General features: G+C 36.6%; 1 protein-coding gene across 2 annotated transcripts in view; it reads left to right on the forward strand.

Annotated features, from left to right (window-relative positions):
• Positions 1-20,003, forward strand: part of PRKD1 (protein kinase D1) — a 145,288-nt gene that overhangs the window by 87,131 nt on the left and 38,154 nt on the right. Inside the window, exons 3-5 of one of the 2 annotated variants that reach the window (XM_082317007.1) lie at positions 9,312-9,443; positions 10,186-10,346; positions 13,203-13,226. In XM_082317007.1, coding sequence (XP_082173133.1) covers positions 9,312-9,443; positions 10,186-10,346; positions 13,203-13,226 — 317 coding nt within the window. The remainder of the gene's footprint in view (positions 1-9,311; positions 9,444-10,185; positions 10,347-13,202; positions 13,227-20,003) is intronic. The other variant, XM_082317008.1, reaches the window with a different exon arrangement.

A 20,003-nucleotide genomic window follows, 5' to 3' on the forward strand; every position in this document is an offset into this window, starting at 1 on the left:
GAAACGGAAACTAGGAAGGAAGAGACTCAGGAACTGCCACAGGTTGCAATCTGCTGATTTTTATATATGGATGGTAGTGTGACTCAAGCCTGGAGACAGTGTCATTCCAACTGAAATCTGGCTCACTCCAGCTCTTAAAGAGGCCCCAAGAATGTTTCTGTTAACCTAGTTAAGGTGTAACTTGTTGCCAAAAAGAAGTTTGGAGAGCTTGTCTGTTTCTTAAGACATGAAGACTCCTATCGCTCTAGTTTGTTGCTGCAGAAAGTTATACTACAGGCGTTATGTATGGGGGGTTTTTGTTTGTTTTTTGGGTTTTTTTTTGGCTTCCTCCTCTTCTTGAATCCCGTAAACTCTTACTCATTTCCTCTCCAAATGAAACAATTCCAGTCTTTTAGTCTCTCCTTATATGGAGGTCTCTTTCATGCCTCCAGTGTTTTTTCTCATCCATCAGTTCTTTTCTCTTACCGTACTTTTTGGGTCGGTCTCACAGAAACTGAACACAGAATGTCAAGTGAGGAATATTAGTATCACCATTTTCTAACATTAATTTCAATCCCATTTATTTATGTGCATGGGTGAAATCCTGAGTAAACCTATTAAGTCAGTAGAACACTTCTTTTTATCTTCAGTGGAGCAACAATACATTCTCTAAATATTTTGCTTATCTTTTTGACCTTCAGATCTACCTGGCCAGGCACTGGAAATGTTTCCATGATGAGTCATTCTTGAATTGTTGTAGTCCATTTAAAAAATTTAACCACAGTTCAGAGCAATAACTTATTTATTTCTTCCAGGTGATGTCATCTTGGGCATTTCACGTGCAGATTGTCTATTTACTTAGCATTAAGTTCCCTTCTCCCTTTTCTAGTCTTCTCTTAGAAAGATTAAAGGGGGGACGAGAAAACGCAGTGGTTATAAACAGTCATGCTTCTGTTCATTGTCTCTGATGGTCCCATATCAAAGATATGAGACCTGAAGAAAGCATTATTAGTCAGGCAGACACTGCAGAATGTGCCAGAAGTAGTTGTATCTTTCCAGGACTAGTTGTTTCGTCACCTTCCCAGGGCTCGAGGTGAGGCTAACTGGCCTGTAGTTCCCTGGGTCCTCCTTCTTGCCCTTCTTGAAGGTAGAAGTGACATTTGCTTTCCTCCAGTCTTCGGGCACTTCTCCCGGTCGCCATGATCGTTCAAAGATTGTTGAGAGTGGCCTCGCAATGACATCAGCCAGATCCCTCAGCACTTCTGGGTGCGTCCCCTCAGGGCCCATGGACATCTGATGATACCATGCAAAAAAACCCCCACCTTTGTATATTCTGTATATAATTATATATATTTATGAATTCTTCGGGTAATTTTAAGAGATATCTAAACTTTTGCAGGTCATTCACATTAAAGAGTGTTAAAAATAGTTTAATGTACACAGAAGTTCCTTAGTGAGTTCAGTATAAGATTGTATTTTTAATTCCATTATACTTTTAGCCATCAGCATTTATTCACCATATATATTTTTAGCCATTATTCACCATTTAACAAACCATTTTCTTAACCTTTTATGAAAGAAACTTGAAGGAATTGGATAAGGTTTACAAGTGCTACTAATTCTTTTTGAGAACCTCTTCTTTTTGAGATGTATATTTCTGACAGTGACCATGTAATCCATCAGCTGATTTTTTCAGAAGCCTTGGAAAAGAACTGTGAAGAACTTACAAAACAAAGTCAGAGGAAATAAAGAGGTAAAAGACTCATAGTGTTTATGATATTAATTTAGATCAGCGTGAGCACAGAAAAGGAGCCAAGAGGCTTTATTTTTAATTTGGAGCTGCTCCTTCTTGCCAGTAGTAAGAGTTAATTTTGAACACTGCATCAATATCTCCAGTAAACTTGTGGAGTATTTAATTTTGTTTTCCTATGCTGAATTGATACCTCTGCAGTGTAATTTTTATGATTAACAGGGCCTGAGCCCGTGAACTAAGGTATTGTTCTTTTTTCCTTGGGTGAAAAATGGGTAAATTCATGAAGAAAGAATTCTGTGCTGGGATTTCAAATGAATATAAAACCTACTGTGCTGTATAGTTTGTAGGTTTGAAACTATGGAGTCATTCTTAAATGAATAGAAGTACATTAAAATTGAACATTAAAAATTCAGGATGTACAGATGAATCAAGCACGTGACCCATAAATATTAATCTTTTATTAAAACTCTCCATAAATGTCTGAGCTAGCACTGGACAAATGATTGCAAATCCCCTATGGTTTATTTCTTAAATTTCACGTCATGGGTGAGACAACGTAAACAACAACCCATAGTGAGTCTGGATACTGGGGTTTATTTAAGAACCAAGGAGATCAGAGCTTTTACCTTACTTGAATGCTTCCCATGCTGGCTCATTTGCTGCCTTCCCAGCCTTACATTCACTGGCTTCCCCACTGCCCCCCCCAGTAAGGAGGTGGTTGCTGGCCAGGGGAGGCTGGGCATAAAGTCATGTTTGTTGCTGCTGTGCTGCTGCTTGCAGCTACCAGTCTTGGGCATTATTGATCAAAATGCATGGATGTCTCCTGGCCTCCATCTCCCTGATCTCTGGCATCTTCCCCCACTTCTAGCATGTTACTTCTAAGCAGGATCTTCACCTTTGTCTTTCCAGCCCTCATTCTTTCTGAAATGACTGCTTCTTTTGGGGGACCTTTCTTTTCCACCTCCTCTTCTTTCTAGACCGCCAAGCTCACAGTGTTTCCAATCTAAATAGTCCATGTGCAGAAGCACAACACGTGATCAGCCTTGTAGTTGGTGGTTCAGTTTCCCGTCTCTCTTGCACTGGAGGTTTGAGGGCATGCCACTTTTGCTTAGTCTGGGTGTTATAAAAAATTGCAAGTAACCTGTACCAGTTGCAGTTAGCAAGTAGCAGGCTTATGCTTGAGAGTTCAAAACTGCATTCTGAAAATTTATCTCCCCTTCCATCCCTGCCTCCTACAGCCAATTACCTGCCAACTGTTAGCATTTATAATTTAAGCTATTTTTCACCTAAAACATTGGGATAAAGCAATAATAGGTAAGGAAAACAAAACAAAACTTACTGGATTAGAAAGATTTTCCTGCATGTAAAATTTAGATATATACATATCCAGAAAGCTCATTAGGTCCAAATTTTCCATATCCAAGTTCCCTTATTTCAGAACAGAGCCAGTAAAGAAATAGAGTGATTATAAATCTGTACATGTCTAGATTTAGGAATTTGTAATTTCTATTATGTATTAGGGCCTGATTATCTTCATTTAGTTTTTAAATCAGATTTCAAGGCAGAGATCAGAGATCTAATCTTTGGCTTGTATGAACTGCTTTAGCTCTGCAGACTTTGATGGGACTCTTGAAAACTCAGACTGTCTTTGATTGCCAGGATGGAATAGTGAAAAGAATAAAATGCTTTCCTTTCTCTTAGCCCAGTGAAATTGTATATACAGTCATTAATTGGTATGGTTTAATCAGTGCTTGAAGTGGTATAGTGTATAGTGGTATGTTATATTTATTTTTTAAGTGGTGAATGCCAGCAATTCCTGTAGAGAAGGTCTTGGTTACGAGTGCCTGTGGGAAGTCAACAGTGTACATTACTCTTAAGGGCATTCCAAATGGGAGAGGGTAGAAGGAGAGCGTCTGCTTTTCATAGCTGCAAGACACTGCTAATCATGTGGTTGATGGTTTCTTGTGCTGGGAGAGGCATGGATGCTAGATGACAGGTCCCATTATGTGAAACTCTGTTGCTCATAATAGCAGGATCTCACCTCTGCTAACAGTTCAGAGCCCTTTTGGACTTGGAATTTAAAACAATCAGTAAATCATTTGCCTCTTCCCAAAAGCAGGACCTTGCTTCTGTGAGTTGCAATGGCTTCTTGTTCTCATTTCTAGCTGTGCTGAATGATAGATCTGCTCCTGAGCCCAGAACAAGGAGTACTAGACATTAACAGCCAAGTCATTAATGGACTTGATGAAATAGTCTTGTCAAAACTGTTGTAGTTTCAGTGTCTGTGTTTTGGTGATACTAGGAATGCTTAAATAGATGATGACAAGTTAGCCTGAGAGTTAACAGTACAGTAGTAGTATCATATTAAGAACATAACATTGCAAACTTTTCTGCAGAGTAATAAGTTTTTCAGGATATGGTTGTAGGCATATTTGGAACTCCTTCTTTTTTACTGCACAATTTTATGTACAGCCAGAAAGTTGTATTCACAGCATCAGTGCTCTGTCAAAACAAAAGGATAGCCTGACATTACAGAAGCTTTTTTGTTAATAAGAAAGGTCTCAATTTAATTTGGAAAAAATATACATATCTTTCTCTTCATCAGCAGGGCTTCTATTTTTTCAGTCAATAACACAGGAGTATTCTGAAAGTTAAAACTTTGATTGTTAGTGGCTATATGAAAGCCTTTCTAGATGTGTAATTTTAAAAAGTAATGAATTACAAGATGATGGAAGGAGTTTAAAAGAACCTAATTCATATACGACTGCTTCTGGAATTACATGCTCTGAAAATTTAAGCTGTGCTAGGTTTAGCCCTAGAAAGTCAACTGTGCCATGTAGGTGTTAGAACAAGAAATACGAATTATCCGTGTTATACAGATTAAAGATTTGTGTAACTTGCTGGTTAACATAGTTCTTCCAGATCAAGTTCCAATGACACACTAGTTTCAGTGAATAGTGCTCTGAAATAACATCACTTCATGAGACGAGAAAACAGAATGCTGTCTGCAGAGCCTGATGAGAACACATAAATCTGAAGGCTAGAAAAACACTATTTTTACCTTAAAACCCAAACCACTTCCTTGTCTTTCAACAGAGTGGAACATTGCCTAAACAGTTTCAAAAGAAGGAGAGTGATGTTTTGTATTCTTGTTGCTATATTCTGCAGTACTTGCCAAATTTAAAGCTTTCTTAAAATAAAATGCATTTTTCCTCCCTCCCCTTTATTTTTGAATATTTACCATGTCAGTGTAAAATGATATGGCTTTTTTAATGTATCATTATATAAAGTGGTATGATAAGTTCCAGTTATTCAGCCAGGAGGGTTGAAATGTAGAATAAGAATGGTATTTATCACTGCTTATCTTTATTATTGGTATCTTTTTTTGATAATGCTGGAAGCATCCTAGAACTTGCCTTAGTTAACTTTTCAACCAACAGAATTTGTTGTTAAGTTCAATTTCTTGCTGACCTTCTATATGGGTGGTGCCTAAGAGTATCTTTAAGCTGTGGAGCAAGTCCTCTAGTAGTGGTTTGTTGGTATGCTGATGTACACTCCCTTGTATTCCAGACCCAAAACTTGGTACAAAGGTAGGATCTAACATTCCTTCGCTGTTCCCTGAAGCTGTTCCCTGCCTTTCCATGCTTTGTCTTTGGTTTCTGGAGCTTCTAAGCATAACTTTCAGGACCCTTCAGTTCATGTGGACCCTTCATTACTAGGTCCTGCTCCCTTACTGTCACAGAAATATAGTTCAGGTGTTCTCACAGTTCATGGTAAGTGAACAGTTTTGCCAGTGAATTCATCCCTGCTGAGTTCTAACTCCAGTGCATACTTAGTGTTGTAGCAGATATGGCAGATACAGGAGTGTGAGTTCACCATGAAAACTACAACCTAACCTGCTGCAGAGCTATTTAAAGCTAGCTGTAATTCAGCACAGACAATTTACTTTTCTGTCAAGGAAAAAAAAATCCCAATGTTAATTCAGTAATCAGTTAAACACTGAAGCAAAATTTAAGCTTCCATTGAAAGGCAATTTCTTTGAAAATTGATCATCTCTGTTTTGCACCATGTACTCTACAAGAAATTTTAAGGACATTTAAATTGAAGGATGTTTAAATGAAAAAAACCTAAATATGTAACACTGCATGTGTGTTTATAATAACTGGTACAACAACTTCAAATTCAGTACCTTGGGAGGTTTCTTTACATTTGATTTCTGCCTCCCTAAAATTGCATTAACATTATTACTGCTAAGTATGGTATTTATTTAATATCACATATATTTGTAATATGAACTAAACAAAAGATATAATAAAGTCACTTCTAAAATTTTTTTTTTCTTTTTTTTTCGCTTTGGGAGTAGAAACATTTTTTTATTACAAGAGCATGAGCCAAGATAACCCATTAATTAATTTGCAGGGAGACCAGAAGGTCTCAGTTACAGTTTTAATGGAAAGGATATCAGTTATTTCTTCACCATTTGTGAAGGTGAGGTGGGGGATGGGAAGAGAGCAGTACAACAAAAATGGAGTTGAGAGAATGACACTCAACAACAAAATACTTTCCATCCGCATAACAGCTTCAGATGGAACTGAATTCAGGACACAGGAAGAGAGCCAAATGATCAAATCCATAGGGCAAAACTGCTTGTGGGAGTTTTCCGACTTGCTTCTACAGAGTTATTGATATTTACTTTTCACAAAAACTAGCATTTTAATATAAAGATATATTAAAATATTTGTAATCCGTTATTTAAATTATTAAGCTAAATTGAAGCTACTGCTTTTTTTTTTAAGCTTAGTTCTGTTTTCACTGCGCTGTTCATACTATTTGAAAAACCACCCAGTAAATCCATGTAAAAACTCCTCTGCAGTCTTCCAATTTAGCAAACGTCATTTACGCAAAAGAGAATTTAAATACATGTGTAACTTTAAGAAGGTATTCAAGGAAATAGGCATAAACTTACATACATACTTAAATCCTTCACTACGTTGAGACTTACGCTATCTTTGTTTTACACATCACTCCTGTTTTAATAGTGCTTTAATTATTACTTGTATGCTTTTAGAAACAGCCTCGGGAAAGTCTATTTTTATAAATAAAAAGTTTTCATCTCTCAAATTCACATATACGTTATGTAGGGTCTACCTTATCTTCTCCCTTTGGGAAAAATGCATGCTCACTGAGTATCTTGTTTTAGTAAGCTTTTTGGCTTTATATTTGTTATGTACAAATTTAAACTAGAGACACAATAGCAAAGAAGTGTACGTTGCAGTTCTCTTGGAAGCTGATGGGGCATGGTGTTCCAGTTTCGGTGCTTAACCTTGAGAAGGCTCCCAGATACATAGCTTTTCCATAATCATTTTGTTATATGAAGAAGTGGACATGTTCTGTTTGTACAAGTGAAGAATAAATATGTACTTTTGTATTTTAAATAACATCAAAATATATTTTAAAGCTTGAGTGCTTGATTCTTCCAACGTATTCTTTGATTCGGTAGGAAGTGCAGAAAAACATCTGGCTATACGTACAGAAAAGAGGTTGACTTTAAGTCTTAGACAAAGTAAAGTCACAAGAATTCTGTTCAACATCTAAAATGTGTTCTGATGATTTGTGTTTTCTAGTATACCAAGGACAGCGGTACCATTACAGAGTGACTGTTGCCTTAACAGTAGTGAACTTGCCTGGTGTGGTCTGGAAAAAAATAGAAAAATAACATACTTGAAAAGTATTCTTATATGTTTGGAAGCCCTTGAGGCTGAAAAAAATGGCTGGCCTAACATTGTTAAATAAATATGAAACTATTTTATTTCAGATTCAGGATGCTCTAACATGTCGGACTGTTTTGTGGAGTCCTAATTTTATGAATTAAGTAAGCTTTTTGCATTGGCTTATTATGCAAACTAGGAACAGAATAATCCTGGGAAAAGAAAATGAAATCCTGGATTAAGCAAACTGTTAGGTGATTTGGATTGTTTAAATAAAAATTAAAAAAAAGAAGGTTTGATATCATTGGAGTCATTGGATTCTACTTTTGTGATGGTATTCCAAATACCTCTGTTAAAAGATCCCTAGACTGGAAATTGGTTGAGACTAGAAATATGGTTTTCTGTGGACATTTTTGGAAAAGTTTTTCCTAAGAGTAGGAGTTCTGTGCACAGAAGGAACTGAGTCCAGAGCATAGGTCTTTGTTGATACTCTGCTCTAATTAGTTAAAAACCTTTTCTTGATTGATATGCGGATTTTTGGTCCTCTTTTCTTAATACACAAGGAACAAGACAGGGGCTGAGAGTATTTGGATCCTTTAGGAATTCATTTGAATTGAACCATTAAAGACATTTTTGTTTTCTCTCAATTGCAAATCAGGAATGTATTTCTGTTGAGAGACAAAGCATTTCTATTAAGTGGCTACATACCTGGTTCATTCATACTGATATCTGTGAAGAGTAAACACGCACTTAAATCACCTGTTTAAATGGCAGTCTGAGTGAGATCAAATGTTTGCATACATGCTTAATTCTTAACATTTGACAGATATTTTTCATTAGACTATCTATGTTTAACATACTTAATAAAAAAAAGAAAATATTTCATTACAGTATATTTTTAAAAGTATTGTGGTACTGGCTGCCTCCGTATACTAAATAGTCCTTTAAACACTGTCATTGTTTATTTTTATAGTTTACACTAGTGCATTTAACTAGCCCATGTAACTTTTGCAACCGTTACACTAGTTGCGAGCTCACATCACTTTGAAAGGATTGGTACTTCAGGAAATGTACAGCAGTCTTCCAGACCGCTCTACAAGGTTTTTCTCTTTGTTGGTGATCGGGTGTATAATTACATGGTTTCTTTTTAAACTCTAATGTATTTTTTCAACTTGAGTGATCAGTTCACTGATACCAACACAGGCTGCTGAATAAGGTAGACCAAATGGTCAGCTGAAATGGCCTATTTTTGATACATTTTCCTTTACTTGTCTAAAAAAAAAATAAATGTTTATTTACTGGATGTGTTCAGTTTATCTTATGTATATAGACCTTTATAGTCTGTAAAACAGTATGTTGAAAAAATTCCAACATTTGATTCAACTCTGCCAATTTCTGATAAATGTTTGATATGTTTCTTTGGCTGCTTATGGCTTGGACAAGCATACTCTTGGCTGGTGCTTAGGGACATGGTTTAGTGGTGGACTTGGTAGTGTTAGGTTAATGGTTGGACTTGATGATCTTAAAGGTCTCTTCCAACCTAAATGATTCTATGATTCTATATGCCATTATCCTCCTGTGTTTTACTGGAAAAATACTATCGGGGAAGTTATTGCTGCAAGTTTGTAAAAGCAGCTTTATTCTTTTTCCAGTGGTCATTGTATATGATAGATGATATGCCATTGGTTACTGGTATGTCAGCAATCTTTTATCTTCAAATTATAGTATAATGACCGATACAAAATTCAAAGTTCGTCGTCATAGTGACCAAAAGGTGTTTTGCTTTGTTATGTAATGAAGTACCATATAAATGAAGCGTATTAATTATGTCACTAATTTTACTCATTTTTGGAATGATCTTGTTATTACAGCTTCTGCTACCTTTGAAGACTTTCAAATCCGGCCCCATGCTCTTTTTGTTCATTCGTATCGAGCACCAGCTTTCTGTGACCATTGTGGAGAAATGCTGTGGGGGCTGGTGCGTCAGGGACTCAAGTGTGAAGGTAAGCTGCAGTGAGATGTGATTTTCAGTCTCAGGAACGGACCTGTCCATTCCACTTATGCATGTTGTCTCTGATGCTGCTTTTAAGTTGGTTAGGCATCAGAAAAAAAATTACAGTAGGTAGAGACAATAAGAACTATCAAAATAATTAACTGGTTAAGGAATGAATCCTTTTGACTGTTCTGAGACCTCTTGAATATGGCTCTGTAACCTGAAGTGCCAAAAAAATTGATCTATATATATTTTTAAGAAAAGGTTTTCTGTGTCTTACACTTCCCTTATGAGCCTGAGCCTGTGTCTAATTCTATATCACATTAATTCAGATCATTTAACTGAAATTACTGTCAGTCCATATGAGGTTGTAATAGCTGTCTTTTCTCATTTTGCCACAACTATTTGACTCCTGGCAGGCTGCATCCAATGGAATATACAATTTCCAATGAAGGACTTCCTTACCTCCCAAATGCGGATCACAGAAATTTCTTGTACTTTGAGACCACAGATTTTTTTGAAAAATCAAAGAGAAAACCATGGTTATAGATACAACTATTCAGAACTCATAACATTATCTCTCTAAAGATTTGTAGAATATAGGAATTAAACCAGCAGAGTAGAGGTAAAAAGTTCAGTCAAAAATACAGGTGGTGTTTTTGAACACTTGTTGTTTTTTAAAAAAAAAAAAAAAAGTTTGCTTTTTTCCAGTAATAAACTGTAATCAGATGGTTTTAAATTTCTCTTTTCAGGATGTGGTCTAAATTACCATAAGAGATGTGCGTTTAAAATCCCTAACAACTGCAGTGGCGTACGGAAAAGGCGTCTGTCAAATGTTTCTCTAACAGGACTCAGCACCGTTCGGACAGTTTCTGCAGAACCTTCGCCCAGTGTGCCAGATGAAGCCCTTCTGGTATGGCATTCCCTAGCTGTAGAGGCTATGGGTGTTGCTGCTAAGAAACAATGACATTTAGTGCTATAGGATCTGGTTTTGCCTGTTATAGACTACGGAGGAGAGTGGTATGTAAATTATAAAGCATTGCTGTGAGAAAAGGCATCTTGATGTAAAAGGGAGGTCACCAGCTTAAGGTATGTGGGCTTAAGATATGTGGCGCTTCCGATACTCCCAGTAGTCTCCTCCCTTTGGCAAGAGTTATGTTATTTTGAAAGTCTAAAACTGCCACCCATGCTAATCTGAGTAGTTGCATCTTGGAGGATGTCTTCTCTGGAACTAGAAGTTGAACTTCTTCTGTATCAGACCATTATATCCATTGGTTTATGATATAGGAAAGATTTGCCTCAGGAGAACACTGTGACCCAAACAGCACCGTATCATATTGAGTACCTGTAACAGTCAAGGCTCTAGTTAATTAGTTGGAGCCTGTGTATTTATCATATTTCTAAGTGTTCAGGAGAAAGTAGGAGAAGTCTCCATTATTTCCTTAAACAGATCTTTGTGGTGAATGCGTTTCTAGATCTGTATATATGTATGTAGATTTACAATATACACACAGGCACACGTAAATATATGGTGTACTTGTATATGCATTAATATAGTAGTTTTCCATCATGAAAACAACTCTTCTGAGAACAAAACATAATGACTGGAGTAAATTAGAATGAAATGTATTTTTTTCTTTGGCATATTTCTTTTAACACTCATGGTCATAATATACTTGACTAGTTAAGAATACGCTGTGTGTAAATTAATCCACTCCTAAGTGAAAGTTTTGAAAACCTTAAGGTTTAAAAGAGAGGAAAGAATTTATAAGTACATGCAACAATTATCATGTTTTCCTCTCAATTACAATATTAAACTTATTAAACTTGACATACTAAAAGGACACTATTGCAAATGATGTAGACCTGGTGTAGACCTGTTTGTACCATCTATGAACCATAATTATGTACTTATGCTACTGATTATCATTAGCCTAAAGCTACTTGGAAATTAGGGTTAACATTATGAATCTGTATTTTCAATTGAAAAGCTGCATAAATGAGTAAGGTGCTTAAATTCTGCAAAAACTGCAGCAAAAAATCTTTATAGATTATTCATAATTCTCAGTAGGTTGTGTCAGAAATGCTGACTTATTCAGACCAAGACAGAAAATTTTGAGGAAGGCTGGCCCTAATTCTGAATTGTTTCTGGAATTTTGGTTAAAAAAATTATATGAGTGAGTGTCCTGGTATACTCTCTATAAATATTCACTGCACTGTACAGTTACAAGATAGCAAAAAATTTCAATTTGAAAACATTCTTAATTATATGACTGTTGTTTGCTGATAGATTCCGATATGAAATACCTGTTTTGCAAGACTACATATTTTAAAACTGTTGAAAATATTAAAATTGCCGGTGAAGGAATACAGTAAATTTCATATATACTACAGGCTATACTCCTCGAAGAACTTGTAATCAGCAGTGTACCCACGCTGATGATTTAGAACATCACACATGCGCACACACACACGTGCATGCACAAAGAAAATATGTTTACAGTAGGTACAGGGACAGGCATTAGCCCAGAGAAATGAAATAGCTTTCCTATTTCACCTTTATTTCAGGAAATCATGGTATCATATACCAGATTTTCAGAAGTGCTCTCACATATGGCTTCTATATGTCTTTTGTTTTGTTTTGGGTGTTTTACATTGAATGCGTTTCATTTTTTTCCCTTTTTTTTTTTTTTTTAAGTGTGCATAAGCTTTGTCAGTTCTCCTGTATCAGATCTGTCCTTTGGACTACATTTTTCTGCAGTACTTGTGAGATAAGTTTTATGGCAGTTTATACTGTGGTACCAATCAAAGCATGCACTTTGGAACATGTTTCATTTTTCTACAGTCTGTGTGAATATACTAAAAAATATCATCCTCAATGACAAAATTGTATCATTTATTATTAGTATTGGTGTGGCACTTGAATCACTGGTAATAAAATATAAATTCTGTTTGGGAACACTGAATTCAATCAGATATCTGTCAGTTCTTTCAATAGGACTAAAATAAATGTTATTTTTACCCCTATTCACTATGTAGAGTAGAGCAGTTGAGAGAGGAGGAGTTGCTGGAGACCTTTCATAGATGAAATTATTAACTAAGTTATGATTTCAGAACCTTTTTGTCAATGTTGTGTGAACCAGAAAGAAGCCAACTTTAGAGCACAGTGTTAAATTTAGCTTGTAAGTCTGGCTTCTGGAAAAATGCCACTTACGAAGTGAAGAAGGAAAAATGCCACTTACGAAGTGAAGAAGTTATGCTCTAACTTACGAGATTGTGGCATTCAAAAAATCTTTGAGACAGGATAATGTGGAATCTCGCCAAGGGTAGTTTAATTATCCTTTCATAGAGAACCACCACACACAGACACAGTTTCAGTTTGGGCATAAATGTTTTCATTTGCCAATAAAGCATTTCATTTGAGCTGAAAATTGACTAGGGGCTACATTTAAGTGCAGCTTTGAAAATCCACCTCCAAAGAATAAAATATGGGCAATATAATTTTTTTTTTTTTCATTTTTAACTTAGTAGTGCAAAACTCATCAAACAGAAATGCTAAAAACATGTAGAACTAGGAGGATACTATGTAACCCAGATTTTTACCTGCCATAGCTCAAATGCAATTCTTCTGCATTCTATTCTATAACATAGAATGAAAGTATAAAGTAATCACACATTCATGCTTGCTTCTAAAGTAACATTATTTTCTGTCTTTCCCCCCCCTTATTTCTTTGTTCTGTTTTTTCTTCTTTCCAACCTCCTGTCTCAGTCTCCTGTCAGCCCTGGCTATGAGGTATGTACTGAATTTACTCTACTTCCTATCATACTATCAGGAACATCCTCTTTTATGATTATCAGTGTCAATGTGAAGAAATGCAAGAATTTAATTAGATTAGTATTTTATGATCTTTAGAACTCAAGAGCATTTATTTTTCTTTTAGAAAGTATATCCAGTGCAAAACTCCGAAGTCCGGATTCCAAAGTGAAGGTTATAATTCTTATATTAAACATTAAAATTAGCTAACGTTAAAATATTTTGGTACAAAAGTGGCATTTTCATTTTTTAGGCATAATAGAGGTCATTGGTTGGACTGTACCCGCTTTTTTATTGGTAGTAACACATGGGAGGAAAATTTTAACTTCACTTTTTAGAACATTGGGAATTTGCTGGAGTAATGTAGAAAATAAACATTTTATTTTAAGCTGAACAAACCTGACCTTTAAGTGCTCACCAGCAATAAGTTTCTAATGCCATAATGCAGTGTGGTAGCTTTTTTTCAGAATATGGTTGCATTAAAAAAAACAGTTAGGATTCTGTATTTCTGTGGAAATAAACATGAACAGTGTACAACTAAGTTACAGCTATATATAAAAAGAGTATCAAGTTTATATTAATGAGGAAACATTTTTTTTTTAAATGGTACTTCATGTCAAAGGTTGTCCTCTTTGGCTTTCAATATGGATTTTCCAAAGAAGTTTGTTTCATGTTTAAAGTTTCAAAAGATTTTGAAACTATGAAATCTTGGCATCTTTCCCTTGCAGCCTGTATTTGAGATGCAGCCAGAGAAGAGCAGGGTTTGCAAATATTTTCCTTTTTAGAAATACTACATAGTTAATCTGAGGAATATTTTTGTTATACTGAAGTGAAGATTATCATGGCCAAACATCTATCTCTGAAAGAAATAACTTCTTTTCTTTCTAAAACACATATTCTTATTGTAGTGTGCCTAAGTATCATAGTGTGCCTCAGCAGTACAGCTCCACAGAATACCCATAAAACAATACAAACAAGCATATCTAGAATAAAATTTTTGTAACATCCAAGATAATTTTATTCTAAGTATGTGCTGTCTGAAAAATGATAAATCCAGCAATCCAGATGGTGATGGATTACCCTAAATTAACAGTAATTAAAAGTAGTTATGAAAAAAGATAAAGGTATTTGGAGGAAAAACAAAATTGTGTTTCCTTTGTAAAAAGGAAATTTAAAATACATTTATGTGACACAACAGCTTTTTAGTTCTATTTATTTTTATATATGTTTCCATTATTTTAATAAGTTTTATTTGTTCTTCTAGAAGAAATGAATATTTATGTGTTAAGGTGGTTTTTGAGACACATTGGCAGTGATTTCTCAGAAAAAGCCTAGCTGAGCTTTGCATTTCAAATAGGAATGCTGTGTCTTATGGGGCACAGGTAAGTGGAATAGAATAGACTATTTCAGTTGGAAGGGGCCTACAACGATCACCTAGTCCAACTGCCTGACCAATTCAGGGCTGACCAAAAGTTAGAGCATGTTATTAAGGGCATTGTCCAAATGCCTCTTGAACACTGACAGGATTGGGGCATTGACCAGCTCTCTTGGAAACCTGTTCCAGTGTTTGACCACCCTCTCAGTAAAGAAATGCTTCCTAATGTCCAGTCTAAATGTCCCCTGGCAGATCTTTGAACCATTCCCATGCATCCTATCACTGAGTACCAGGGAGAAGAGATCAGCACCTCCTTCTCCGCTCTCCCTCCTCAGCAAGCTGTAGAGAGCAATGAGGTCACCCCTCAGCTTCCTTTTCTCCAAACTAGACAAACCCAAAGTCCTTAGCTGCTACTTACAGGACATGCCTTCCAGCCCTATCACCCCTTTGGCCCTCCTCTGGATGCATTCAAGGACCTTCACATCCTTCTTAAATTGTGGGGCCCAGAACTGCACACAGTGTTCAAGGTGAGGCCACACCAATGCTGAATACAGCAGGATAATCACCTCTTTTGACCAGCTAGTTATGTTGTGTTTGATGCACTCCAGGATGCGGTTTGCGGCTACCAGGGCACACTGCTGACTCATAGCAAGCCTGCTGTCAACCAGCACCCCCAGATCCCTTTCTGCAGGGCTGCTCTCCAGCCACTCCTCTCCCAATTTATGCTTGTGCCTGGAATTACTCCATCCTAGGTGCAGATTCTGGCATTTCGACTTGTTAAATTTCATCCCATTAATCGTAGCCCAGTGCTTCAATCTATCTAATTCCCTCTGCAGGGCATATTGTCCCTCAGGAGAGTCAACAGCACCTCGCAGTTTGGTATCATCAGCAAACTTGCTAATAGTGCATTCAACTCCTGCATCCAGATCGTTGATAAATATATTGAACAGGACTGGCCGTGGAATTGAACCCTGAGAAACACAGCTGGTGACCGGTTGCCAGCCAGATGTAGCCTCATTCAATACAATCCTTTGAGCCCTGCCCTTCAGCCAGTTCTTCACCCAGCACACAGTAAACCCACTCATCCCACAGTCGGACAGCTTGTCCCAAAGGATGATGTGAGGGACAGTATCAAAAGCTTTACTAAAATCCAGAAAAAACTACATCCACTTCCTTTCCTTCATCTACTAGGTGGGTGACCTTCTCGTAGAAAGATATGAAATTAGTTAAACAGGACTTGTCCTTTGTGAACCCATGTTGACTGTGCCTGATGATTGCATTATTCTTTAAATGCCTTTCAATAGTATGCAGTATAATCTTTTCCATAATTTTTCCAGGAACTGAGGTTAGACTAACAGGTCTGTAGTTCCTTGGATCTTCCTTCACACCTTTTTTGTAGATTGGAATAACATTGGCTAGCTTCCAGTCAGCAGAGACCTCCCCAGATTCTCAAGACCTTTGGTAGAATATTAGAGAGTTACTTACATATTATCTTTGCTTTTTGAGGGAGAATCAGGAATTATTTTTTACTAAATAATTTACTTCATTTTAATTTAAAAAGACTATTTACATATCACTGACAGAATACAAAGCACCAGGTGTTGCCTGCCTTTGTAGGTTTGTTATAAGCAGAGCTGGTTTAGGCTTCTCAGCTATATGTAGAAGAATGATTTTTGCAGAACTAGGACAGCAGAGTCACTGGGAAGCAATTGTCCTGAGTTGTAGATGGCCATTTTTTCTTTTTTCCCTTGTACCCAGCTCTTTATACAGCTGCTCTTTTCTCTTACTCCACTGAAGTAAGGAGTCCTCATTTCCCGTGACTCAAAAATTCCCATTCTACGAAGCCTTTCTTTCCACACTCAGAAGAAGACACATCTTCTTTTCCCAGTTCCAGTCCCTATAGAGCCTCATATGCCTCCCCAACTCACTGAACCAGAAAAAAGGAGCCCTTGAGGAAAGGGTTAAAGAGCAGCTAGGGTCTTGCAGCTGAGAGCAGCTTCATGCCTTAAGCCAGTTGTAATTAGTAGGGGTCCTTTTCTAATGGCTAGAGTTCATTAGACAGAAGATCCTCAGAGGCAAAATTAATATTTCCTCTTGAAGAAAGACACTCAAGTTAACTGTGAACTAACACCACTCATAGTTATGTTCTATTCTTGTCACTTCCAAGTTATCTTGCCGTGCCCCAGTGATGTATGCTGCACATTGCTCTCTCTCTTATAGGAACTTACTTTCAGTGTGCTCATTTGTTTAATAAAAAACTCTAAGCTATTTTGGGGAGTGGTCCTGGAAACTTTTTGAGGTCCAAAATCTAGATGCTATTTAAAAATAATAAAAGTGTAAAATATAGGCTGTGAACTAAACCAATCCTAAGTAATGTTTACATTGTTTTAGTGCCAGATTCACCAGGTGAATCTAGAGTCATGCGCTGAACAGAACTGAGAATCAAGAACTCAGTGAATCTGACACTGAAAGTTAAATATTTAGATAGAAATTTAAGTTAATTCCACCATCTTTTAGTTTTCTTGCTTTTTTACAGTTATTTAAAATATTAAAACATTAAAGGTAAAAACCAACTCAACAAAAACTATTAAAAATGTAGTTCTCTTTTTTTTTTTTTTTTTTTTTTTTTTTTAAAGCATTGCATGTCTGTGATGTTCAAAGTCCAGCTGAACCCTGAATTAAAACATTGTAGGATACAGAAAGTAAATTTGGAATGGCTTACCTCATACACTGCTGTGCCATTAAATAAGAGTCCCTGTACTAGCTGCCATGCACTAAATACTGTAGGACTGAATTTCTTGTGACTAATTCAAACTACATTAGAGCTTTTCTGGCCTAATTTGCCCAAATATGATTGTTTCAGAACTTCATCACAGCTAGATGAGATCTAAAAGATGATTAAGCCAGTTATTTCAAGTTAAAAAATGTGTATTTAGGAAGGTGCTAAATATTGCATCAGTTTTGCACCTAGTATTTTCCAAATATCTAGGAAGACAGGTAGAAGGGAAAATGGTAAACAGCTTATGATGAACATGTTCTGAAATTTCTTATGTGACATGTCTGCTGATGTTTTTGAATGCAACTTGTTTGGGACCCCTTGGAGAGGTTTTATGGGTATTTGATTCTTCAGCTTGGAAGAGGAGAGAGGTTCAGGTTGTTCTTGTCCTTAGGTAATCGCCATTTGTTCTTAAATCCCCTGTTTTGCTTTTAGGAAAGACATACAACAATAATAGTTGTCAGCTTATAATCCTTCATATAAGTCACCATGGCTTAAACTGAGGACTTGTAGATGCTGTGCGACTGTGACAGTAGCAATTCTTTAGGAATGTTTGGTACGTCTAAGCAAACGTACACTCAGAGCTAAGTTCTTGTGTTTCCAAGTACTAACACAAGGGTTCACACATATTGAAAAACAAAAAAGTGGCAAACCCTGCAGCACACGTTTTACTTTCCTGTAGAATCTCCGAAACAACATTCGTGTTAGTGCTGGGTCCTCTGAAGTGGTACAAAATCTCAAAGTGCAATTTGTATTTTGAGGAATAGAGGCAATCATCACAAAGTTTTATCTCCACTTACCTGGCCCAAACATGTTCAGTGGTGCTTTCTTCTAATATATAAGCTTGTTTTTGTGCATTGGTAATATCCTACTGCCCCCAAACTTCCTCTCTTTAGACAGGCCTTGTCAAGCTGACTTCTCTAGACCTTCTCTGTCCAATGCCAAAAGTGGCTGTGGTTAAGCCCAAAGGCCTGCTGGTTATCCCTGATTTGGTAAAGATGGTATGGAGACAGTGTCAGATGGGATGCATTTTTACACAGACATGGGGGGTGGGGGGGGGTGGGGGGAAGGCAATATCCATATGTGATAGTGTGAACCAGAATTGTACAAAGATTCCCTGATGGGTTTTGTCTTGAATTATAACTTGGCTATGCCACCTTTGTATCATGGTATGTGCCTTGTTTTTGTCTGTCTTATTAGTTCTACGTAGTAAGCAAACTGAGCTGCTGAGTCTGGCTTATGATGTGGGCATTCTAGTAGTGCAAGAGACTTACATGAAAATAATTTATTGCTTAAAATTATGAAGCACATAATAAAGATCAAACTAAACCTAATATTTTTGAAGGAACTCGCGTCTGTAAGATGCAGGAAAAAAACTGTGTGCTATATAAGCCTTACTATTCCTGCTGTCACTAGCAAATCCTTTGTCAGCAAAGGGCTTTTGTTTTGGGAAATCCCTGACTCTGAGAAGTTAGTGTAGTCACACAACGACTGCTAAAACCCAGTAATCTTCTCTTGTTACTTTAGAAAATAAGGCAGGTTACAGACAGCATTCAAAACAAAACTGTTTGCTGGTATTGATGTCTGAGTGGAGGAACAGGGTACATAATAATTTCCATCTGTGGATAGTTTAATATTAACAGCTTGTACTGAAGTCAGTTCTTCGATGTGTTTACACATGTAACACTCAAGTATTTTTCAGACCATAGCTATCTAACTGTGGTGCTTGTAAGATTAAATCACACACTTGACTTAAAGAGAAGAGTGCGAGAAGCCTCGAAAGACAACACAGTTGATTGCATTCTAAGTGTGGTATTTCAGTATATTTAACTGAAGATTTGTTTCCTTGAATTCACTTAATTACAGTCACATAGTTTAATTTGTAAAAGAAAGTCAACATTTGCATTGCATTAAAAACATAGTAGTTTCTGTGGTTACATAGATATCTAGCATCTCATTTGACAGTAGCTTCCTGTGAAGAAATTGTTTATGAACATATTAAGGCTTTATCCTCTGCCTTCAATATAGGAAGGAAATGCATGTTTCAACAAGCATGCTTCAGCACTGAAAATGAAACTTCATGTGGACAGTTATTGCTGTTTGTTTTTTTTAAATATGCATAACTTTTCTCAGTTGTCCAAATAAGCAAAAAAAACCTGGTTCATGATAGTTTGCTTCTTTTTTTAAGGCAAACATTTCAAAAAGGTAGGAATACCTGTGTTGTTTTTAATATCTCAGTATAAAATACAGGAATACTGTCACAATACTTTTTAGATATCGAGCCTGCAAAGGGTTAGCACTTTGTGAACAGTGTTGAAAAATTATATATTTAGAAGAGATAGGATGCGTAGCCTGTTCTCTTCTGAGTGAAGTTTACTGACTTGATGTGTTTCCACAAGCATGATTTAAAATAAGATGATCAAATGTCAAAATTGAAGTATTTCTTTTCTGACTCTTCTAGAACATGAAGCTCTTCAGTGAAGTTTTGTCAGAATCCCTGGGACATTTTTAGTGGGACTGTTGAAAACCTTTAAAAGAAGTCAGGCACACAGCAGTCTGTTTTATGTTTTAGGCTAGCCTGTGCAGCTGGACTGCAGGGCTGTTC

This window comes from Platalea leucorodia, assembly GCF_965183815.1.
Source record: "Platalea leucorodia genome assembly, chromosome: 7".
NCBI classification, from domain to species: Eukaryota; Metazoa; Chordata; class Aves; order Pelecaniformes; family Threskiornithidae; genus Platalea; species Platalea leucorodia.